This window comes from Papio anubis, chromosome 10 (genome assembly GCF_008728515.1).
Source record: "Papio anubis isolate 15944 chromosome 10, Panubis1.0, whole genome shotgun sequence".
Lineage (NCBI taxonomy): Eukaryota > Metazoa > Chordata > Mammalia > Primates > Cercopithecidae > Papio > Papio anubis.
In genome coordinates this window covers 117,305,452-117,330,675 of record NC_044985.1, presented here as the reverse complement: position 1 = coordinate 117,330,675, position 25,224 = coordinate 117,305,452, and the positions used below count along the sequence as shown (strand labels likewise).

At 38.2% G+C, this 25,224-nt stretch overlaps 1 protein-coding gene across 5 annotated transcripts in view; it reads left to right on the top strand.

Annotated features, from left to right (window-relative positions):
- USP40 (ubiquitin specific peptidase 40) overlaps positions 1 to 25,224 on the top strand; it is a 94,722-nt gene that overhangs the window by 57,908 nt on the left and 11,590 nt on the right. For 3 of the 5 annotated variants that reach the window (XR_004176656.1, XM_031651618.1, XM_021924169.2), the window contains 7 exons: positions 7,508 to 7,544; positions 10,596 to 10,660; positions 12,387 to 12,461; positions 15,630 to 15,756; positions 18,215 to 18,309; positions 19,968 to 20,086; positions 21,251 to 21,316. Coding sequence is in view for 3 of the 5 variants with exons in the window: in XM_031651618.1 (XP_031507478.1) it covers positions 7,508 to 7,544; positions 10,596 to 10,660; positions 12,387 to 12,461; positions 15,630 to 15,756; positions 18,215 to 18,309; positions 19,968 to 20,086; positions 21,251 to 21,316 (584 nt within the window). In the remaining 2 variants the exon portion in view is untranslated. Of the gene's footprint in view, positions 1 to 7,507; positions 7,545 to 10,595; positions 10,661 to 12,386; positions 12,462 to 15,629; positions 15,757 to 18,214; positions 18,341 to 18,404; positions 18,445 to 19,967; positions 20,087 to 21,250; positions 21,317 to 25,224 lie in introns of those variants that run through there. The other 2 variants (XR_004176657.1, XM_031651619.1) reach the window with 2 other exon arrangements.

Here is a 25,224-nt window from a genome sequence, read left to right as displayed (position 1 = left end):
CTATTTTTTAATATACAATCCTTACTATTAACCATCATCACCCTACCGTGCAATAGAACAGTAGAGCTTATTCCTCCTATTAGATTGTAACTTTGTACCTGTTGACCACCCTCTCGCATCCTCCCCTTACATCTCCCCCTCAGTCACTAGTAACTACTGTTTTACTTTCTGCTTCTATAATGTCAACTCTTTTTTTTTTTTAGGATTCCACATATGAATGAGGTCATATTACGGATAGGCCTTTCTGTGCCTGGCTTCTTTCACTTAACGTGATGTCTTCTAGGTTCATCCATGTTGTCACAAATAACAGGATTTTATTCTTTTTTATGGCTGAATAGTACTCTATTAGTTTGTGTATATATACCACATTTTCCTTACCTATTCATCCATTGTTGGATGCTTAGGTTGATTCAGTATCTTGGCAATTGTAAATAATGCTCCAGTAAACATGGCAGTGCAGATATCTCTCTGACATACTGATTTCATACCCTTTGGATACATACCCAGTAGTGGGATTGGTGAATCACATGATAGTTCTATGTTTAATTTTGTGAGGAACCTCCGTACTGTTTTCTATAATGGCCGTACTAATTTACAGTCTCACCAACAGTGCATAAATGTTCCCTTTTCACCACATTCTTGTAAATACATATTTTCTTTTTTTTTTTTTGATAGTAGCCATTCTAACTGGAACGAGATGGTACCTCATTGTGGTTTTGATTTACATTTCCTTTATGATTAGTGATGTTGAGCATTTTTTGCATGTGTACCTGTTGGCCATTTGTGTGTCTTTTGAGAAATGTTTACTATTAGTCTTTTGCCAATTTTTAAATTAGAATTTTTTTTTTCTGTTTAATTGTTTAAGTTCCTTATATAATATATTCTGGATATTAACTCTTTGCTAGATTTTTTTTTTTTTTTAAGACAGTCTCACTCTGTCACCTAGGCTGACATGCAGTGGTGTGATCTCAGCTGACTACAACCTCCACCACCAGGGCTCAAGTGATCCTTCCATCTCAGTCTCCCAAGTAGCTGGAATCACAGGCATATGCCACAATGCCCAGCTATTTTTTTCTTTTTTTTTTGTATTTTCGGTAGAGATAGTGTCTCACCATGTTGCCCAGGCTGTTCTTGAACTCTTGAACTCAAGTGATCTGCCCGTCTCGGCCTCCCAAAGTGCTAGGATAACAGATGTGAACCACCATGCCTAGCCCCCTTTGTTAGATTTATACTTTGCAAACATATTCTCCCAATCTGTAGGTTGTCTCTTTACTCTGTTGTTTCTTTTGCTGTACAAAAGCTTTTTAGTTTGATGTAATCCCATTTGTCTGTGTTCTTTTGTTGCCTATGCTTTTGAGGCAACAAAAGCTTATTTTAAAAATTCTTGCCTAACCCAGCGTCATAAAGTGTTCCTCCTATGTTTTCCTTTAGTGGTTTCATTGTTTTGGGTTTTACATTTAAGTATTTAAATCATTTGAGCTGATTTTTGTATTTAGTGAGAGTTAGGGAATCTAGTCTCATTTTTCTAGATATGGAGATCCAGTTTTCCCAGAACCATTTGTTGAAGAGACTATCATTTTCCCAATGTGTGTTCTTGGCACATCTATCAAAAATCAGTTGGCTGTTAAGTATGTGAATTTATTTCTGGACTCTTTATTCTGGTGCATTGGCCTATGTGTCAGACTTTTTGCCAGTACCATGCTGTTTTGGTTACTGTTGCTTTGTAGTATATTTTGAAGTAAGGTAGTATGGTTCCTCCAGCTCTGTTCTTTTTGCTCAGAATTGCTTTGACTATTTGGGTTTTTTTATGGTTCCATATGAATTTTTTCATCTTTGGGATGAATACTACTTGATAATTGTGCATGGTCTTTTTAATGTGCTTGTTAAATTCAGTTTGCTAATATCTTGTTGACAGTTTTTACATCTGTGTTCATCAGGGATATTGGCCTATAGTTTTCTTTTTGTTGTTGTTGTTGAATCTACACCTGGTTTTGGAATCAGGATAATGCTGGCCTCATAAAATGAGTTTTTAAATATCCACAACTTTTCAATTTTCTGGAGTAGTTTGAGGAAAATTGGTATTCTTTAAATGTTTGGTAGAATTCAGCAGTGAAGCCATTAGGTCCTCGGCTTTTCTTTGGTGAAAGACTTTATTACTGAAAGCATTTTCTCACTTGTTGGCCTGTACAGATTTTCTATTTCTTCATCGTTTAATCTTAGTATATTGTATATGTCCAGGAATTTATCCATTTCTTCTGTGTTTTTAAATTTATTGGCAAGTAGTTGTTCATAGTAGTCTCTTATGATCCTTTGTATTTCTATGGTATCAATTGTAATGTCTGATTTGCATCTCTGACTTTGAGTCTTCACTCTTTTTTTCTTAGTCTAGCTAAAGATTTGCCAATCTTATCTATTAAAAGAACCAGTTTTTAATTTCGTTGCTCTTTTGAATTGTTTTATTAGTTCCTACTTTGTTTATTTCTGCGCTGAGCTTTATTATTCTCTTCTACTTCTTTTGGGTTTAGCTTGTTCTTATGTTTCTAGTTCCTTGAGGTTCATGATTAGGTTGTTTATTAGAAATCTTTCTTCATTTTTGATCTAGGCATCTATTGCTGTGAACTTCCCTCTTAGAACTGTTTTTGCTGTATCCCATAGGTTTTGGTATAATACATTTCTATTTTAGTCTCAAGGCATTTTAAAATTTCTCTTTTACTTTCTTCATTGACTCATTGGTTATTATTATTATTGGTCATGTTTAATTTCCATGTATTTGTAAGGTTTTAAAGTTTTTCTTTTTGATTTCTAGTTTTATACCATTGTGGTTAGAGAAGACACTTGATATGATCTCTGTCTTCTTAAATGTATTAAGACTTGTTTTGTGGTCTAATGTATGATCTATCATGGATAATGTTCTCTGTGCAGTTGACAAGAATGTGTATCCTGCAGCTGTTGATGGAATGTTCTATAAATATCTGTTAGCTCCATTTGGTCTATGGTACAGTTTAAGTTTAATGTTTCTTTGTTGGTTTTCTGTCTCGATGATCTTTCCATTATTGAAAGTGGGGTGTTGAAGTCCCTATTATTATTGTATTGCAGTCTTGTCCCCCTAGAGGTCTAATAATATTTGCTTTATGTATTTGGGTGTTCTGGTGGTGTTTGCATATATATTTACAATTATTATATCCTCTTGTTGAATCCCTTTTTTCATTATAGATTGTATAGTAAGTTATTATATAATGATCTTCTACAGTGACCATTATCAATTATAATGACCTTTCGCAGTTTTTGAGTTAAAGTCTATTTTATCTGACATAAATGTAGCTATTCTTGCTCACTTTTGGTTTCTATTTGCGTGGACTATCTTTTTCCATCCCTTCACTTTCAGTCTGTGTTTGTCTTTAACAGTGTGAGTCCTTTTCAGGAAACATATATAGTTGGGTCTTCTTTTTTTTAACCCATTCTGTTACTCTATATCTTTTAATTGAAGAATTTAATCAAGGTTATTATTGATAAGTAAGAACTTACTCCTGCCATTTTGTTAATGGTTTTCTGGTTGTTTTGTAGATCTTTTTCTTCCTTTCTGGTTGTTTACTTCTGTGGTTTGATGGTTGTCTATGGTGCTAAGCTTTGTTTCTTTTCTCTTTCTTATTTGTGTATTTGCTGTCATTTCTTTCTTTGTGGTTACTGTGGTGCTAAGATAAACAGTCTTGTACTTATAATAGACTATTTTAAGCTGTATCCAACTCAACTTTGTTCATATAAAAATACTCTAGAATTTTTTCCCTTCCCTCTACAATTTATATTTTTATTGCCTTAGTTTACATCTTTATTGTGTCCTTAACCACTAATTGTAACTGATGTTGTTTTTGACTGTTTTGACTTTAAACCTTCATGGAAGAGGATTGATAGATTTATACAGCACCATTGCAACACTGGGGTATTCTGAGTATGATTATGAATTTACCTATACTTGTGAGTTTTATATTTTATTGTTTTTTCATGATAGTAATTGTCATCCTTTTGTTTCCAGTTGTAGCACTCCCTTAAGTATTTTCTTGTAAGATTGGTCTAGTGGTGATAAATTCCTTTAGCTTTTGCTTATCTGAGATTTTTATCTCACCTTCATTTCTGAAGGATAGCTTTTCCGGATATAATATTCTTGGCTGATGGTGTTTTTTCTTTCCTATATTACCCCTATTTTCTTCTGGCCTGCAAGGTTTCTGCTAAGAAATCCACTGATGGTCTACTGGGGATTCCCTTATATGTGACTTAATGCTTTTCTCTTGTAGCTTTCAGAATTCTCTTTTTGTCTTTAACTTTTGAGAGTCTTATTACAAAGTTCCCAAAGTGGATCCTTTTGTGCTGAATCTAATTGGGGAACCTATGAGTTTTCTGGATCTGGATGTCCATATCTCTCCCGGACTTGGGAATTTTTCCCCTATTATTTAATTAAATAGATTTTCTGTGTCTTTTGTCATTCTCTCCCTGGCACTTCTATGATGAGAAAATTTGTTTATTTAATGGTGTCTTGTTGGTCCTGTAGGTTTTCTTCATTCTTTTTAAATTGTTAATTCTTTTTATTCTTCTGACTGGGTCATTTTAAAAGACCTGTCTTCAAGTTCAGAAATTCTTTCTCTGATGAATTTCTGATTCAGATATTAATTATTTTTTCTGATTTTGTTGAATTTTAGATTGTTTGTCTATATTCTCTTGTTTATGAATCTCCTTAAGATCATTGTTTTGAATTTCTCTTCAGGCATTTCATATATACTTTTCTTCAGGGTTTGTTACTGGAGACTTACTGTGTTCCTTTCAGAATATCATCTTTCCTTGGCCCTTCATGTTTCCTGTCTTATGTTGATATCTTCACATTTACTTGAACACGTATTTTTTCCAATTTTATAGAGTATCTTTTGTGGGGAGGAGCTTTTTCCTATAGATGGATTCTAGGGTGTCTGTTGGAAATGATGTGTTGTTGGCTTTGGTTCTTGGTGGGTTCAGTAGCATGATCCCTACAGCAGTTCTTCAGCTGTAATCCTCATTAATGATGTGTGCAATTGCCTCAATTGCCTAAGTTATGGGTGTTTGTGACAGAGGTGACATGGTTTGGTGGAGGAAAGGGTGCTGGTTTGTGCTGAGACCAAGCACAACCTGAGCATAGCTGTGTGTTGGTCTCTCTGGGGAGGGGATACTGCCACACTTGCTATTGGGCTGGGTGCAGGCATGTGTGGGCCAGGCAGCTGTGCAGCACTCTCTCTGGGGAGGCAGGGCCACCGCCAGATTGCAAAATCCAAAACTTTTTGAGCACTTTTTGACCCTTTGACATGACACTCAAAGAAAATGCTCATTGGAGCATTTCAGATTTAGATTTTTGGATTAAGTTTGCTTAGCTGGTAAGTATAATGCAGAGATTCCAAAAAAATTTTTAAAATCCAAAATTTGAAACACTTCTAGTCCTAAGTATTTCAAATAAGGGATACTCAACCTATAATTGGGACTGGGTGATGGGTATTTGAGGATCATTTTACTATTTTCTGCAGGTATTTTCCCAGATTTTCACTGGACTTTTTAACTTTACATTTTTTTAATTTCAAGGAAAGAAGCCACAAAACTTTTCAAAAGTTATCTATCTTCCTTTCTGTACTCTGTTGAACCCCTTGCAGGCAGACTTGTTCCTTGCTATGTCACTGAAATAGCTTATGTCAGGGTCATTAGTGGCCTCCACATTACTATGTCCAGTGAGCAGTTTTTACTCTTCATCTTACTTGCTCTCTCAGCAACATTCGATGTAGCTAATGACTGTCTTCTTTGAAACACTTTTGTCACTGGGCTCCAGAAGGCCACAACTCCAGGTTTTTCTTATATCCCACTGGCCTACCCTTCTCAGTTTGCTGTCTCCTTCTCTATCTTTGAGCGTTCCGCTGCCCAGTTCTTAGACAGGATCTCGCCCCAGAACATCCAACTGCCACTTGATTGTCTAACAATCATCCAAACCTAGAACATATTCACAGGAAAACTCCTCTTCTCCCTGAAACATACCTGAAAGAAAGAGAATGTCTGTACAAGGGCCTATGTCATCTGGTTCTCTGGTATCATTTTTGTTTTATTTTCAAACCTCCAACCATTTCCCCCTCTTACTTACTCTGCTCCAGCCACACTGGCCTCCTTGCTGTTTCTGAAATAAGGCCTTTATGCTCTGTTTCCCCTTCCTAAAACACAATTAAGTTGATTGCTCCATTATTTGATTGTTTTTCTTAAATACAATATTTAAGACTTTCAGTTTTCTTAGAATAATAAGCTTGCTTTCATTCACCCACCATCTTTTAGTATACTATGTTTTTATTGTCATTTTCTAAACATTCTATAATTACATTTTAAAGCCTTCTTTTATTTTTTATCATACAAGTAATCATGGATTTCTTCTCACTTTTTAAACTTCTAGGGGATTAACAGTCCCCCTTGGTTACCACTCTATTCTAGTCCTTTGTCTAGAAGTCACTGTTGCAATCAGATAACATCATCTTATTCACATCAGTAGAGTGTGTGTCCCTCCAGACCTTTGCTGTGCCTATACCAGCATGTGTCTATGTACGTACATACAGAATTGCAGAGTGTGCTTTGCTTCTGTGATTTCTTTTAAATTATAAATGGGATCACTTTGCGTGTTTTATACTATAAATTTGTTTCACTTAAAATATTTTAAAGATCTTTTAAGATCAATATATATGAATCTGTTTTTTTCTTTGAACTGCTTTAAGACATTTCCTACTTTTTAAAAAATCTCCCATTAATGTGTATTTTGGTGGGGTTTTTTTTTTTTTTTTTGCCATTTTTCTCTTATTACAAACAGTACAGCAATGACTATCCTTATTTTTGCTCTCTTTTGCTCTAGTGTAATAGAAATCAAATTGTATTTGCTCACTTGTCCAAGATTTAATTAGCAATGTTTTTCCCTCAAGAAATTGTTTTAATTATTATTTTTGTTTCAGTTAAACTTTTGTTAATATTGTCTCATTTTTGCATTATGCCATGACATCACAGCTTGCACAATTCTTGTGAGTTTTAATATGGTCAGTTGTGTGTCATGGATGCTATGATCAGTTGTGTTTCATGGATGCTAAATAAAGGCTAATCTACTGTTACAGGATTCAGAGTTTAATGTCTATGAAATTAGCTTGATTAATCATATCTGGCCAAAGACACACAGTTAATCCTTATAGGAAGAAAGTCATGGTTCAAATCTGGGAGTTGGTGGATGAAACTTTGAACTAAGTCCTGCTTGCAAACACTGGAAATTGTTTTTTCCTCGTCCTGAATTGGCGCCATCTAGCCCTTAGAAAGGAAAGCTGACTCGCGTATTATCTTCTTAACTATGTCTATCTTTACCTATTCAAGAATCATTAAATATAGTCAGACTTAAATAGACCTAGGGTCCGAAAAGGGTATTTGTCCTAGAACTGTAATTCAGAAACAGAAAACTAACATTGGACATTGTTTTTCTTTACAGTGTTTAAAGTTAATGCTGGAGAAATCTGGCCTACAAGGTAAGTTACTTACCATGATGACATATTACTTAAAAGCCTGATAAAAATTTTTTGACAATTTTTTTCTCCAGGGTTATAGGAAAAAAAATTTACAGGGTGTGGAGAAATAAAAAGTAGTTTACACTTCCGTATGTACATAATGAATTCTCCTGGTTCTTGTTGGCATGCTGAAAGAAAACTAGTGGTATAGCTCTGAGTAGAGAACTTAGATAGGATCCAGCAAAGGTACAAAGTAGGAATGTTTTACAGTGTTGGTAGGAGTGTAAATTAGGCCAACCATTGTGGAAGACAGTGTGGCAACTCCTCAAAGACCTAAAACCAGAAATGCCATTGATCCAGCCATCCCATTACTGGGTATATACCCGAAGGAATATAAATCATTCTATTATAAAGATACATGCACGTGTATGTTCATTGCAGCACTATTCACAATAGCAAAGACATGGAATCAACCCAAATGCCCATCAATAATAGACTGGATAAAGACAATGTAGTACATATATACACCGTGGAATACTATGCAGCTATAGAAAGGAATGAGATCATGTCCTTTGCAGGGTCATGGATGGAGCTGGAAGTCATTATCCTCAGCACACTAATGCAGGAACAGAAAAGTAGACACCACATGTTCTCACTTATAAGTGGGAACCAAACAATGAGAACACAATGACGTAGGGAAGGGAATAACACACACCAGGGCCTGCTGGTGTAGGGGGGGTGTGGGGGTTGGGGAGGGAGAGCATCAGGAAAAATTGCTAATACATTCTAGGCTTAATACCTAGGTGATGGGTTGATAGGTGCAGCAAACCACCGTGGCACACGTTTACCTATGTAACAGACCTGCACATCCTGCACATGTACCCCAGAACTTAAAATAAAAATAAAAAATAAAAAGAAATAACACTAAGATGTATACCACCTGGAGCTACACAGGTCTTCCACTGATTCTTTTCAGTTTCATTGATTCTAAATTTCAGTGCATTCTGTTTCATATCAGTATTTTTGTGGTATAGGTGAGGGAATGTAAAATGAATGAAAAAAATAAATCTAAGATAACTGAAGCAGCTTTCCAGGTGAGATCATGTTAATGAGTTTGATGAGACCTCATTCTGATTTCAGTAGAACACTTTGCTGTTCTCAGACTTCATTAACTTGGAGGCCCGTAGCTTTGTTATCTGGAAAGGAAGTTAAGATGCTCTGGATGCAGGACATTCTTCTAGAAGTTACACGCAACGTCTCACTTAACCTCGACAGCAGTCCTACCATGCAGGGGTTATCACACATGCCCACTTTATAGATGAGGAAGCAAAGGCTAAGAAAGGTGAAATGGTTTCCCCAGAGTTATACAGCAAGTATCTAGGTCATTCTGTTTTCACAACCCAAGTTCTTTTCACCATGCTGTACCGTGAAGTAATAGTGTTCACTTTTAACTTACTGGTGGCTTCTTAAAGGTACTTAAATTGAGTTTTTTAATTAATGTAAACTTTTCTGTATTTAAAGCTAGAACTTGGCTGGGCGCAGTGGCTCATGCCTGTAATCCCAACAATTTGGGAGGCCGGGGAGGGTGGATCACTTGAGCCCATGAGTTCGAGACCAGCTTGGGCAACATGGCGAAACCCCACCTCTACAAAAAATACAAAAATTAGCAGGGTACAGTGGTGTGCACCTGTAGTCCCAGCTACTCAGGAGGCTAAAACAGGAGAATCACGAGCCTGAAAGGCGGAGGTTGCAGGGAGCTGAGATCGCATCATTGCACTCCAGACAGGAGTAAAATCCTGTCTCAGAAAAAAAAAAAAGAAAAAAGAAAAAACTAGAACTATCGATAAAGAAGGTCTGCAAACAAGAGTATAGGGATTCAAAAACTGTGGCCTGTGCCGATAAATATGAGATCTGTTTTATTCTTTGGCTATTTCATGTTTTTGGTGAGTAGGGGGAGTTTTGTGTTCATAAACATTGCTATTATTTTTAATAACCAGGATTTCTTTCTTTTACTGCGTTTAACTTTCTTCCCAACCCCAAAAAGTCTCTTTGCTTGCCTATTCGGATTAAAAAAGCAAAAAATTATCTTCTCATTTCACTAGTGCAGCAAGTATTCTGAAAAACAACTCTTTGATTAAAGTCAATTTAACATGTATAAATATTAACTTATACCAACTGTATTAAAATGCTATTCAGAAAGCACTAGCACTATGTTTTTGTTAGATTAACTTCTAAGTATATAGGAATAATTTTCTTGTACATATTGACAGTTGCTGGGCAATGTTAGCATCTATTTTCGGCCAAGACACTGAAATAAAACTCAATAATGCTTTGAGAAGGGATTCTATACTTATGTATGTATGTTCATATATGTATACTGATACATAGTGTATGTATGTGGGTACACACAAATAAAGGTATAAAGTAAATATTGTATTAAGCTGGTGCAAAAGTAATTGCAGTTTTTGCCATCAAAAGTAAAGGCAGGCCAGGTGTGGTGGCTCATGCCTGTAATCCTAGCACTTTGGGAGGCTGAGGCAGGTAGATCACCTGAGGTCAGGAGTTTGAGACCAGCCTGGCCAACATGGTGAAACCCTGTCTCCACTAAAAATACAAAAAAATTAGCCAGGCATGGTGGTGTGCGCCTGTGGTCTCAGCTACTTGGGAGGCTGAGGCAGGCAGAAGAATCGCCTGAACCAGGGAGGCGGAGGTTGCGGTGAGCCAAGATCGCGCCACCATACTCCAGCCTGGGTGACAGAGTGAGAATCTGTCTCAAAAAAATAAAATAAAATAAAGGCAGAAACTACAATTACTTTTGCACCAACCTGATATAATAGTAGCAAGTGTTGTTTTTATTCATGAGTATACAGTTCTTCATGGGAGAGAGAGAAAATCAAATTGAGGAAATGTAATTTCTTTCATGCTCTGGAAGAGACAATTTACTTAAAAACTAATGAACACTTATCAGCAGATTAACCCCTTTTGATATTCACTTTTCCAGAAGGGCCATTCCTGACACTCTTAAAGCATATTCTGAATTTTTTTTTAATCCCGATTTTGACTCCTTTATAGGAGATGCCTGGCATTTACGAAAAATGGATTGGTGCTATGAAGCTGGGGAGCCTTTATGTGAAGAAGTAAGATGATTTCTATACATTGTACTCTTGCATATGATTATATTTATGTCATATTTTCGTACAAGGTACCCATTCCACTCATGAGAAAGCTTTAATTACTTTCTGTAGGATACAGTTATCTATGAATGGGTGTATTTTACTTTTTTCTTACTATAGTTTTTTGATAAAGGGGAAGTCTCAGTGCAGTGGGAACATTTCTGACATCTGTGGTAAACTCCCTTGCCATGAGAGTATGCCTGTAGGAGGAGTAGTTCATGAGAAGGAAGAGAACTTCACAGAACAAATGACATTTGAGCTCATGAAGGAATTTTATAGATACACTCTGAAGTTTTGGCCCCTTAATGTTTTGATCTCAGAGTTTCTCTGTAAGGTAATGGTGGCAGAATTTGTCTTACCAACCATTCCTAAGTTAGGCTTTGGTCCAAATTCTTGATCCAGCCAAACTCTTAGGGTAGGCTTAGGAATAATTTTATCACAGGATAGTTGGAATCTGGTTAGTCATCTTGTTGGTCCACGTAGCATTATATTTCCCAGTTCAAACGCGTAGCCTTAGAAGTAGACCCAAAATAAAGCTCTCTGGGGAGTCTTAGGGAGCTGTGGTCAGCCGCCCTTTCCCCAGTCTTCACCTGCCTGCTTCCTGTTCTGTAAGAAGGGCCACTGAATGCCAGCAGAAGGTTGATTTAGGCAGCTATGCTGGGTCCTTGCACTGGAATGCTCTTTGCTGTTTAGCAGTCAGTAAGTCAATAGCGAGAAGCCCCTCTTGGGGCCTGGCCAGGAGTTTGACTGCCTGGAGTAAGAAGTGGACCTCAAAGCATCTTTAGGACATAAAATTTGGATGTCAGAAGAATATATTTACCCAAATAGCTTCAGCATGTTCTTCTCTATTAATTCCCAAATTGGCATCAAAGAATTCAGCCAGAAGCCAACTCATTACCCTTGGAACTAGCTTCTCATTCCAGCCTTGCCAGGTATCTTTCCCATCCTAATCTTTAAGAGTGAAATATGGTTTACCCTCCTTATCTTTCATTCTTCATGTTTCCTCTCGGCCTCCAAACTGTCATCTTTTGCACCCCTTCCGTGACCATTCCCATGCTTGGCTCCAGGTCCAAGCTTTCGTATGCCTCTCACCTAAATTATTATGGCTTTCCTGGGCCCAGGCATTCCCTCTTCAATGTCATGCATATTTCTGCCAAATTGATCTGGAAAATCTCCTCAGAAATCTTGTGTGGCTCCTTTATTTCTATTTCACGTCCTATGGTTAGTGCCTGCCCTTCCAGTCCGGTGTGACCTCCTGGTACTTTCCACTCGAATCAGTGTGGCCTCAGCGCTTTACGAAAACAAGCCATATTTACTATCAACCTTAACTTGGCCCTTGTCCTTTTTTTTAATGAGAAATTCCTTTTCTTATTTTCTCTAGCTTTCCAAATCCAACCCATCTTTTTAGGATGAATTAAAATGTCATCTTCTGTAAATCAGTCTCTCATTTCTCATCTCATCTAGCTTCCTTGCCTCAGATCTTTTGTCATACTTACAGCTTATGCCCCACAGTTTAACAAATAGTGCTGTACTGATTTTATAGTCTTAGCTTATTTCCTGTGTCTTCAATATCTGCTTTATTATTCATTTAATTTTTGAAAAGATAATAGAGGCATGGGGTTTTAAAAAGATCCAATGATCTGTTCCTTTCAGAAGTCTAAGTGACAAAAAAGCATTTCTGTTTTCCCAGGATGCAACACTGAAAGAACTTCTGATATGTTCTGGAGATACTTTGCTTTTAGTTGAAGGACAACTTCCTCCTCCGGTAAGATTTTACTTCTGCATAGACATCTCGTAAGTAAAAATTATTGTTACCTGATTACAGAGATGATATAGCCTCGTTTAGGGAAAACGGGGAAATTCAGACAGTCATAAAGAGAATAGAGAACTTTCCCCAAATGCTGTCAATCAGATATGTTTCCTAACTTATAAATATTCTCACACAAAATTAAAATCAATTATGTATAACATTTTTATTTCCTGCTTTTTATATTTTAACCTTCTCATAAAATCCAAAAATAATCATCATATCCAAGGTAATGTTTTACTAATTTAATTCATCTATATCCTCATTGTTGGAAACTTACCTTGTTTTTACTATTTTGTTTTTATAAATAGTATTGAAATGAGTCCTTCTGAAAAGAGTTCTAAATGTGGAATTCCTAAGTCCAGAGGTGTGACCTCTTTAAAGCCTTGATGTTATATGCAGTAGCATATGAGAGGGCTCATTTCACGCCCTTTAGTAAGCATTGCATAGCACTACTTTCTCAAACGTATATCGTTTCTTTTAAACTGAGGATGCACACAAAGGTGAACCCAAAAGAGAAACAAATGGCCCCAAATTCCAAGATTCAGATAACTATTTGCTTATGATTAGAAAATTCAGACAGTACAGAAGGCTATGAAATGAAGAGCAGAAATCACTCCTACACCTTTTCTCTCCAGAGAGAGCCACAGTTAGCTGATTTTTCATCATGTATTCTTCTGAGAAAAACATTACACGTATTTGTTTGCTGAAGGCAAATATGTGCATATCCTTTTTAAGTATTCTCTACATTGTTTTACACTTGTTTTATTTGCTTTTATTCACTTACTGTGTCTTGCGAAGCTCCTCACATCAGCACATACACACCTACCTTATTATTTTTCACAACTTTGTAGAATTCTATTATATTTTGTTCAATGGTCTTTAAAGTTAATTTTTGAATAGGCAGTACTCATGATACAAAATTCTAAGTGTTATGAAAAGCTGGGCCAGGAAAAGCAAGTGTCCCTACTGTTTCTGGCTCCAGCCACCCAACATCCTCTCCCCAACAGGCGGCTGCTTTTCTCTGCATCCTTCCAAAGGGCTGTGCTTTTTAATATACACACATACTTGCACACACTGAAGTGTGCTAGTTTTTCCCACCTCATTTTTTGTTACTGAATAATTTTAGTAGGTTTATTAAGAGATAAAAGGTAGGCAAGGTGCAGTGCCTCATGCCTGTAATTCCAGTACTTTGGGAGGCCAAGGCAGGCAAATCGCTTGAGTTTAGGAGTTCAAGACCAGCCTGGGCAACATGGTGAAACCCTGTCTCTTTTCAATAAAAATTTTAAAAGTAAAAAAAAAAAGAGAGAGATAAAAGGTGTTACTGTTACAACACTTAATTTCAAACAATAAACAATGAGAATGTGAAGACTAACCATGTAAAATATTTTAAATACATAGTTCACTGTATATATACATAGCATATACATCCACACATACACATATTTATTCCTTTTTATTTGCACAAAAGATTATTTGCTAGGCAGCCTATTCTGTACCTAGATTTTTTCCATTAATATTTTATCTCCAAGTATATGCTGTAAAGCTATCTCATTCAATTTAGTAGCTTCATAATATTCCATTGTTTGGAGGACTATAATTTATTTAACCAGTCTCTTTTTGAAGAATATTTAGGCTGTTTCCAGTCTTTTGTTGATGTAAGTAACAATGTAAAAAATATATATATAATATATATAAAATACATATATATAATACACACATATATAATATATATATGTGCCATTTTGCTTGTATATATGAGTATATCTACAGGATAAATTCCTAGAACTGAAATTGCACAGTCTTTTTTTTTTTTTAAACAGGGTCTGGCTCTGTCACCCAGGGCTGAAGTACAGTGGCATGATCACAGCTCACTGCAAGCTCGATCTCCTGGGCTCAAAGTGATCTTCCCACCATAGCCCCTAAGTAGCTAGGACTACAGGCACACTGTGCCTGGCTAGTTTTTAAACATTTTTTTATTTTTGTCTCACTTTGTTGCCCACACTGGTCTTGAACTCCTGGGCTTAATCGGTCCTCCCACCTCAGCCTCCCCAAAGTACTGGGGTTACAGGTGTGAGCCACCAAGCCCAGCAAAAAATGTTTTAAAGAGGGTCCTTGAAGTTGGTTCATGGTTCTTGGTCCCATAAACAATTTGCAAGAGTATTCTTGCATATATGGCTTTCTATGCATGCACTAGTGTATCAGAATGTAAATTCCTAAACATGGAATGGCTGGGTCAAAGGACTTGCACATTTTAAAATATGACAGGTATGGGCAAATTATTCTACAGAAACTTCTCCGCAGTTTATATTCCTGCTACCAATTTACAAGTGTTCAAGTTTACCCATATTTTCACCCACATAATTGTCTGGTTTTTGACAGTCTGCGAGGTGAAATAAAATGGAATTTTGTTATTCTGATTTACATTTATTTAATTGAATGAAGGTCAAATATTTGTTAATCTTCACTAATCTGATAAACAGAAAAATATTCTAATGCACATTTCTTGAACTATCTATTTTAAATGTTTTAGGTGGTTAATTTTTATTCTCATCTTCTATTGTTGGAAATTAAGTGCTGCAACAATAGCACCTTTTATCTCTTAATAAACCTGTTAAAATTCTTCACTAACAAAAAATGAGGTGGGAAGAACTAGCTCAAAAGTAAAACTGAAATTACAGGGTATGTGTAAGACAATGGGTTTATTTCCTTTAGTTTGTATCAGAAACCAAACTTAGATCAATGGGCTCTTGCATCTGTGTGATAAATGGCGCTGCTGGGACTGGTATCCTGGGTCAGCAGTGCTTGGACAGCGCCTGGAAACACTGGTATAGTGTGTTCAAGCAAATGCATTGCTCTTGTTTATGCTTCTCATTTATTTTATCTACTAAGATACTTCTAAGCAAGGGACATTTAGTCCAGTCACCCCAAAGTCTGATTTTTATGATTTTAAATTTTTGATTGTAAAAACAACAAGTATAATTTATGACAGTTAATAAATCTAAGAGGAAAAATGGTAAGTTCAAGAACATCTTAGGTCATCAAGATGTTTCTTTCTGTGGAAGTGAAAGTGGAGTTTCACTTAATCTTTGTAATCACAGCGGTTAAACATGCTCCATTCTTCAGGGTTTCCTGAAGGTGCCCATCTGGTGGTACCAGCTTCAGGGTCCCTCAGGACACTGCGAGAGTCATCAGGACCAGACCAACTGTACTTCCTCTCGGGGTGGAGTTTGGAGAGCCGCTTTCAGCCAAGGTGAGAACAGAATGGGATTTCAGCAGCCAGTGCATCATAAAGAGAAGTAAATTGACTGCCTGTGCTCTGAGAGTCAATTGAAATATTTATTTTTAAAATGTAAGATCTTGAAAATCAAGGCCTATTAATTTCTTTTTTTTTTTTTGAGACGGAGTCTCGCTCTGTAGCCCAGGCTAGAGTGCAGTGGCCGGATCTCAGCTCACTGCAAGCTCCGCCTCCCGGGTTCACGCCATTCTCCGGCCTCAGCCTCCCGAGTAGCTGGGACTACTGGCGCCCGCCACCTCGCCCGGCTATTTTTTGTATTTCTTAGTAGAGACGGGGTTTCACCGTGTTAGCCAGGATGGTTTCGATCTCCTGACCTCGTGATCCGCCCATCTCGGCCTGCCAAAGTGCTGGGATTACAGGCTTGAGCCACCGCGCCCGGCCAAGGCCTATTAATTTCATAAGTCATTCCAGACATCACATAATAACACCGGGCTATTTCTGTACATGCTCTGTAACCTCTGTAAAGCACTACATATCTTGTTTATTATTATATCAATATATTACACTTTCCAAAGACTTTTATGTATCTCTCAAGATCCTCAGGGCAACAGGGGCCCCATTTATCACCATGTACCAGAATACTGAGTCTTCAGCCAATTCTAGTGATGTCATTTTAGCTCACAGGGGCAGAGACCAGGAGTCCACATCCTACATGTCTTCCAATCTTTCTGCCTCAAAACCCTCAGGAACTGCTTCTAGGGCATTTGACGTCATCTCACTGCCTTCTGAGAAGGAACACAGACAAGTACAAGCATGTTATCTTACTCAGCATTCAGCCACACACATCGCGATGGGCAGAAGTCACTATCAGTGAGTTCAGTTGCCCTTGTACAAAGAAGAGTTCCACTTCATTATAAAGAAATGGAGCGAGTATGTTTTTAATAGGCCCAACTCTTTAGCTATGTTTTTCTTTTTATCCTGCTTACTTAGTTTTTCTGTGCTTTGAAGTATATTACTTATATTTCTTTTTAATCTTTTCAGCCTCAGTAATAAAATTAATATAAATGAGTCAAATTTTTATCTCCTTATTCTTTGAAGTTAGGATTATATGTATAGAGTAATGTTGAATGAGCTATAAAATTGGCATAAAGTTACTTTTTAGTTGGGTTACACTAGTTTATGCTAATTAATGCTAAAAATGCTTTGGTGATAGAATTCTAGTTACATATAGAATTGGATATAGATTGTAAAAGCATGTTTAATCAGTATGTTTCTACATGAAAGTAAATAAAAGGGTTTTTTTTGGTAATACATCTGTACACAACACATGGGAAATACACTCATGTGTCACTTAACAACATGAATATGTTTTGAGAAATGCATCGTCGGACGATTTCTTCATTGTGTGAACGTGGTAGAGTGATTTACACAAACCTAGATGGTAGAGCCTCCTACACACCTAGGCTATGTAGTGTAGCCTATTGCTCGTAGGCTGCAGACCTGTACAGCAGCTTATTGTACTGAATACTGAAGGCAGTCATAACACAGTGGCAAGTGTTTATGTATCTAAACAGAAAAAGGTACAGTGAAAATATGGTATTATAATCTTATAGGATCACATCATATGTGTGGTCTTTGACCAAATCATTGTGTAGCGTGTGATTATATATTTCATTCTTTAGAATTTCCTAAAATTGTCTTTCCGGTAGTGTCAGCCTGTAATTTCCTTAAGACACAAGAAGAACTTCTTATGCACTTAGTTGACTTCTAATCTCTCTGTAATTTCTTGCCATGCATTAGTGGCATGCTCAGCAGTAAAGACAATTAAAGCAAAAATAAGTGAAGACAGTCTAAATTTAGTTGTCAGCTTTTATGTTGTTTTTGATGAGAAAACATTGTGTTTTTCCCTTTTTTTTTTTTAACAAACTTGGAAAGGCCTTCTTATTGTCAAGATTTCGTTATAAGTAAACATTTATTGGACACTTACTATGTGACATCCATTGTACCGGGAACTGGGAGACAAGATAGATAGCCTGCCTCCTCTTGAAAATTCTGTTGTTTTGAGGGGGCAGATTAAACATCTGCACATAGGCAGACAGACAGACACACACACACACACACACACACACACGAGGAACAAGTTGGGATGAGTGTTATGAGAGGAAAACAGGAAGCTAACATACAGAATGCAGGCAGCGTATCCTACCCAAAAAGTCCTTTTTGAGGAAGGAGAGAATGTGGAAAAGTACATTCGAGGTAGGGGCATAAGTGTCAAATACCTCATGGGGTTCTGCCGACAACATGTCCCTGCCTGCTCACCTGCCAGACAGGGCCTCCTCACAAGACTTGGATGCAGAGGCTTTTGGGTGGAATTTTAATAACCTATTTACGACATCAAAACATGGCGGTGTATTTCAGAAACACAAAATAAGTTTCAAGTTCCTTGTAAACATCCCGCTCTGTCCTTTGGAAGGTGCTTCTGTGAATGAGCCTGCGCCAGTTTCTCTCCTCTACTTGGGAGACGTAGAGATCTCAGAAGATGCCACGCTGGCGGAGCTGAAGTCTCAGGTCAGACTTCTTCCTGCACCATAACTGAGCGGTAATGTGGCTTCTTCCAGTGAGATATTAATCTATTCTTCTATCTCCTTTTCCCTCAATTACAGTCGGTTCTGATATGGCATTTGTCATATGCCATGTTCAGTGGTAAGTACCCGCAGGCAACACATGCCCGTGGTGCAGATGGCTCCTCGTGGCCTCACTGGTCCCTCCTCTGACAGGCATGCTGTGCTTTCGTTTCAATCTGTCCTCAGTAACTTGCGGCTTTTGTTCATTTTTATTTTTTTAGGGAAACATGGTTTCTTGGAACATTTGTAAAGCATTCACTTTATCCCTTTATTTACATTGTTTGTGTACCATTGTGACCCATATGTTAAATGTTGTTATGAAACGCTGTGTTACCAGTTTTCCAGGAGGTTAGAACCCCAGCTTTTATGTTAGGATACTAAACTAGATATTCTAGATATTGTGTTGTTTCTTATGCATTAACATTCACAGAGAAGGAGGGTTTTACCCAAATGGAAAGGCTGGATTAAGTACAACACAGTGTTGAAGAAGCATCCACCTACTATTGGACTGAAATGAGCATTCCTTTCTTCTCTTAGAGGAGAAAATGTAGGGCCCTGTATATGACTAGTGGTTGTTGATGTTTGGCTTTTGTGTGCCCTCAGTACATGAAATACCCTTCCTCGAGAAAAAGCATACATTGGCTGGGTGTGGTGGCTCATGCCTGTAATCCCAGCACTTTAGGAGTCTGAGACAGGTGGATCACTTGAGGTCAGGAGTTTGGGACTAACCTGACCAACATGGTAAAACCCCGTCTCTACTAAAAGTACAAAAAAAAAAAAAAATTAGCCTGGCATGGTGGCAGGCACCTGTAATCCGAGCTACTTGGGAGGCTGAAGCAGGAGAATCACTTGAACCCGGGAGGGGGAGGTTGCAGTGAGCTGAGATGGCGCCACTGCACTTCAGGCTGAGTGACAGAGTGAGACTCTGTCTCAAAAAAAAAGAAAGGAGAAAAGAAAAAGCAGACAGCCTTATTCTCATGAGAACAAGTGGGAAGATACTTTTTTCCTAATATTAAGTTGAAAGATATAAAGTTGCTGTTTTTAGGTCAAAAAATGGATGAATATTGGTAATTTTAGAGGCTCCAACCAAAGTATATCAGTAGGGGCTTAAAGTGATCCCTTCAGAATTAGAACAAGCAGTTTGGGCCTACTGATTGCAGCCAAAGATTGTGAAGTATTTCAAAATCAAAAGCTGAGTCATCGGCAAACACTGGTGGAGAACTGCATTGGCACGGAAGAAGGCTGATGAGTCCCTCGCTATACTATTAGCTCTGCCCTGGTGAATTCTACTCACAGGGAAGTTAATTCCAAAGTTTCATTGTTTAAACATGATGATTAAAAAGACGCTTTTGACTCAGCTTTAGAGATAGGGAACTCACTTCTTTCTCAAGCTGATTTCAGTGCAGAGGAATATGAAGACCTCTCAGGGTTAGTGTCATTTAAGAGAGAGAGATTCCTGTGACTTTTTAAATGATGTTCTCATTACTTGAGATACTCCTTCCCTGAGGTGTCACTGTGTAGTGCTTCGTTTTTTTTCTAAAACAGTATGTTTTGAAGAGTGCTTTTTAAAACCATTGGAGAAATGTCTATTTCTTTTTCTAGGCCATGACCTTGCCCCCATTCCTGGAGTTCGGTGTCCCATCCGCGGCCCACCTCAGAGCCTGGACAGTGGAGAGGAAGCGCCCAGGCAGGCTTTTACGAACTGACCGGCAGCCGCTCAGGTGGGTTCCTTGCTGGACGCAATGCCGTCCCTCTCTGCTGCTGCCGCACTGGCTGGTGTAGGAGATGGAGGAGGACTCCGTCTTCTGAGCTGAGTGAAAACAAAGCCCATTCCTGGTCATGCCATGCTTATGACTTGGGTGGCACTTTTCATCATAAACTCCAGCAAGACTTCAGTTTTCCATGTTAAGCATAAATGTAGTGTTGTATATTTTTTCTATGCTCCAGTGACTGTGACATTATATAACTTAAAAGCATTTGGAGTAAGATGGAAAGTAGGAGCAGCTGTTTCTCACTGAGAAATGTTGGATTCAGCTGATCCTCCTTCTGAACCTTTGAACTTAAAGAGCAGGTTTGGGTCATTTCCTTTGCAAAAAGCAGCCCTGAGGCTTTCTTTCTATTCTTTCTGTTCTATTCTTTCTCTCTTTCTGTCTTTCTCTTTCTCTCTTTCTCTCTCTCTCTTTCTCTCTGTCTCCCCTACCTTCCCTCCCTGTCTTTCTCTTTCTCTCTCTCTCTCTGTATCTCTCTCTCTCCCTTTTCTTTCCTTTTCTTTCCTTTTTTAATAGACAGGGTCTGGCTCTGTCACCCGGGCTGGAATGCCGTGGTGTGATCATGGCTCAACTACAGCCTCAACCTCCCGGGCTCAAGTGGTCCTCCCACCTCAACCTCCTGTGTAACTGGGACCTCAGGCATGTGCCACGACACCAGGCTAATTTTTTATTATGATGAGGTCTCCCTGTGTTGCCCAGTCTGGTCGCGAACCCCTAACCTCAAGCAGTTCTTCCAACTCGGCCTCCCAAAGTGCTGGGGCTACTGGCATGAGCCACTGTGCCTGGCCAAGGCTGCTTTTAATCAGCTCTGATTACCACCCCAAAGTGACTGGCATGAGAATCTTAACCCCGGCTGAACAGAGGGAAATTTCTTTAGCAGTTTGGCCATCTTCCCAGAGCCAGACCTACATGTTTAGTAAGAAATGACTCAAGTATCTAAATAATCACCACAGCAAGGATTCTCATTTTTTTCCCTTTTCCAAAAGTTTGGGTGTTCTTATAAGTACTCAGAAAACAATCCTTTGCTTAAGAAAAAAGCTTAAAATTGGGGGAAAAAAAATTCAAGAAAATTAAATGTTATGTCACTCAATACTATCTTGTTTCACTTATTATCAGGGAATATAAACTAGGACGGAGAATTGAGATCTGCTTAGAGCCCCTTCAGAAAGGAGAAAACTTGGGGTAAGAAAGTCTACTTTGCATCTAAAGTGATACACACATATCTTAACATAGTTTGCCTTTTTAAGGTTTAACAACTTAATAGTGTAGTATTTTTTCACTGCTTCTAAGTAGCCTAGCAACTTCAAACAGAGCCTGTTCTAGAAATATGTATGTCTGGCATCTAAAACTTGGAACTTATTCTCCCATAAAAACAGTAAGGGAGAATTAATTTTTCAGTAACCACCAGGTGCATATTGACCCAATGATGACCCTGAAGTGTCAGCAAGAGACCCACCCGCAGCTGTCATCAGTGTGTCAGACAGTCCACCGTCCAACGGATTTATCATCGTCCCGTCACTCTGCCCCCTTATTCCACTTTCTTCATCCTAGTATCACCTGACATATCTCTACTTACTGATTTATGTGTTAGTATCTGTCTTCCACTACTAGAATATAAGAACTTAATTTATTAATTGCTATATCCTCAATACCTAGAATAGTAATCATGCCCATGTCATAGTCAATAATTATTTATTAAGTAAAGATGCACCCAAAATTGTCTACAATCAAACCATCTTGTTCTTTTTTCGCTGTAGGAAAATATTTTGCAAGTCCTTTTGTAAATATCATGAACTATTAAGATTTGCTCTACCTGTATGATGTGAATATCCTTCTTTTGGTCTGCTTGTGATATGAGAAAGTTCTCTTTCAACCATGTCTAACCCGTGTTTAATTTTAGTGTTTTTATAAAAATGCATTCTTTTTTTTTTGTTATTATACTTTAAGTTCTAGGGTACATGTGTACAACGTGCAGGTTTGTTACATATGTATACATGTGCCATGTTGGTGTGCTGCACCCATTAACTCGTTTACATTAGGTATATCTCCTAATGCTATCCCTCCCCACCCCCCCCCACAATAGGACCTGGTGTGTGATGATCCCCTCCCTGTGTCCAAGTGATCTCATTGTTCAGTTCCCATCTATGAGTGAGAACATGCAGTGTTTGGTTTTCTGTTCTTGGATAGTTTGCTGAGAATGATGGTTTCCAGCTGCATCCATGTCCCTACAAAGGACACGAACTCATCCTTTTTTATGGCTGCATGGTATTCTATGGTGTATATGTGCCACATTTTCTTAATCCAGTCTGTCACTGATGGACATTTAGGTTGATTCCAAGTCTTTGCTATTGTAATAGTGCCGCAATAAATATATGTTGTGTGTGTCTTTATAGCAGCATGATTTATAATCCTTTGGGTATATCCCCAGTAATGGGATGGCTGGGTCAAATGGTATTTCTAGTTCTAGATCCTTGAGGAATCGCCACACTGTTTTCCATAATGGTTGAACTAGTTTACAGTCCCACCAACAGTGTAAAAGTGTTCCTATTTCTCCACATCCTCTCCAGCACCTATTGTTTCCTGATTTTTTAATGATTGCCATTCTAACTGGTGTGAGATGGAATCTCATTGTAGTTTTGATTTGCATTTATCTGATGGCGAGTGATGATGAGCATTTTTTCATGTGTCTGTTGGCTGTATGAATGTCTTCTTTTGAGAAGTGTCTGTTCGTATCCTTTGCCCACTTTTTGATGGGGTTGTTTGTTTTTTTCTTGTAAATTTGACTGAGTTCTGTATAGGTTCTAGATATTAGCCCTTTGTCAGATGAGTATATTGCAAAAATGTTCTCCCATTCTGTAGGTTGCCTGTTCCCTCTGATGGTAGTTTCTTTTGCTGTGCAGCTCTTTAGTTTAATTAGGTTCCATTTGTCAATTTTGGCTTCCGTTACCATTGCCTTTGGTGTTTTAGACATAAGTCCTTGCTTATGCCTGTGTCCTGAATGGTATTACCTAGGGTTTCTTCTAGGGTTTTTATGGTTTCAGGTCTAACATTTAAGTCTCTAATCCATCTTGAATTAATTTTACCATTATAAGGAGTAAAGGAAAGGATCAGTTTCAGCTTTCTACTCATGGCTAGCCAATTTTCCCAGCACCATTTAATTAAATAGGGAATCCTTTCTCCATTTCTTGTTTTTGTCAGGTTTGTCAAAGATCAGATGGCTGTAGATGTGTGGTATTATTTCTAGAGGGTTCTGTTCATTTCCATTGGTCTATATCTCTGTTTTGGTACCAATTACCATGCTGTTTTAGTTACTGTAGCTTTTGTAGTATAGTTTGAAGTCAGGTAGCATGATGCCTCCAGCTTTGTTCTTTTTTGGCTTAGGATTGTCTTGGCAATGCAGGGTCTCTTTTGGTTCCATATGAACTTCAAAGCAGTTTTTTCAATTCTGTGAAGAGAGTCATTGGTGGCTAATGGGGATAGCATTGAATCTATAAGTGCAACGGGCAATATGGCCATTTCACAATATTGATTATTCCTATCCATGAGGCATGGTATGTTCTTTCCATTTTGTTTATTGTCCTCTTTTATTTCACTGGAGCAGTGGTTTTTGTAGTTCTCCTTGAAGGTCCTTTACATCCTTTGTAAGTTAGTTCTAGGTATTGTATTCTCTTTGAACCCTGGCCAGATAGGGAGTTCATTCATGATTTGGCTCTCTATCTGTTACTGGTGTATAAGAATGCTTGTGATTTTTGCACATTGATTTTGTATCCTGAGACTTTGCTGGAGATTGCTTATCAGCTTAAGGAGATTTTTAGGCTGAGACAATGGGATTTTCTAAATATACAATCATGTCATCTGCAAAACAGGGACAATTTGGCTTCTTCTTTTCCTAACTTTAGATACCTTCATTTCTTTCTCTTGCCTGATTGCTGTAGCCAGGGCACAGCACTACGTTGAATAGGGTGGTGAAGGGGCATCCCTGTTTGTGCCAGTTTTCAAGGGAATGCTTTCCAGTTTTTTGCCCATTCAGTATGATATTGGCTATGGGTTTTATCATAAATAGCTCTTATTATTATTTTGAGATCGTTCCATCAATGCAGATTTATTGGCGTTTTTAGCATGAAGGGCTGTTGAATTTTTGTCAAAGCGTTTTCTGCATCTATTGAATAATCATGGTTTTGTCTTTTGGTTCTGTTTATATGCTGGATTATGTTTATTGGTTTGCATTATGTTGAACCACCCTTGCATCCCAGGGTTGAAGCCCACTTGATCATGGTGGTTAAGCTTTTTGATATGCTGCTGGTTTCAGTTTACCAGTATTTTATTGAGGATTTTTGCATCGATGTTCATCAGGGATAGTGGTCTAAAATTCTCTTTTTTTGTTGCATTCTTAATACAAGTTGTACAACCAGAAATAGTTTCCTGGAAGGGAATTCTAGGATCAGATGATGTGGGAATTTTAAACCTCTTAAAATAGTTAAATATTTTCTCAGGCAAGTTGTTCCAGAGTGTGAGTATTTATTTTACCTCACCCACAAACCAGTGTTGACTATTTCATCGTCTAGGTGTTTTCTAAATTGATAAATGAAAGATGATTATCTTGTTCTCATTTGCTCCAGTGCTTTGATAACTAGTAAGTTCAGGCATTTTTGCAAACTGTATTTTGTGAGTGCATGAATGAGTTATTTCGTGTATTTTGCCTGCTTCTGTAATGAAGTCTAAAGGAAAAGCTCTCTTGGAATTTGTGTGAGCTCTTTATGATTTTGACCCTTTGTCACAATGGTTGTAAGCAGTGTCGGGTTTTGATAGACACAGTGCCTTTGCCCTTTTGAAGAGTAGCTGTGTGCCTCCTCAGGCCCCTTCCATGGGCTCTTCTGTCCTTGGCCGACTTCCAGGGCACTCCTGCTCTCAAGGAGGCCTCTAGTCCCTCCTGTTTCTCTCCAGCAGCCTCTGTTCTCTCCTTGGCAACTTCAGCATCTGTGCCGATGCCCTTTCCGTCCCCTGGCCGCACTGTGCTGGGCTCCGGGCCTGGGCCTCATTCCCTGGTCAGCAGCCCCCTCCCCCACGGGGACATGAGGCTGTGCAGCCTC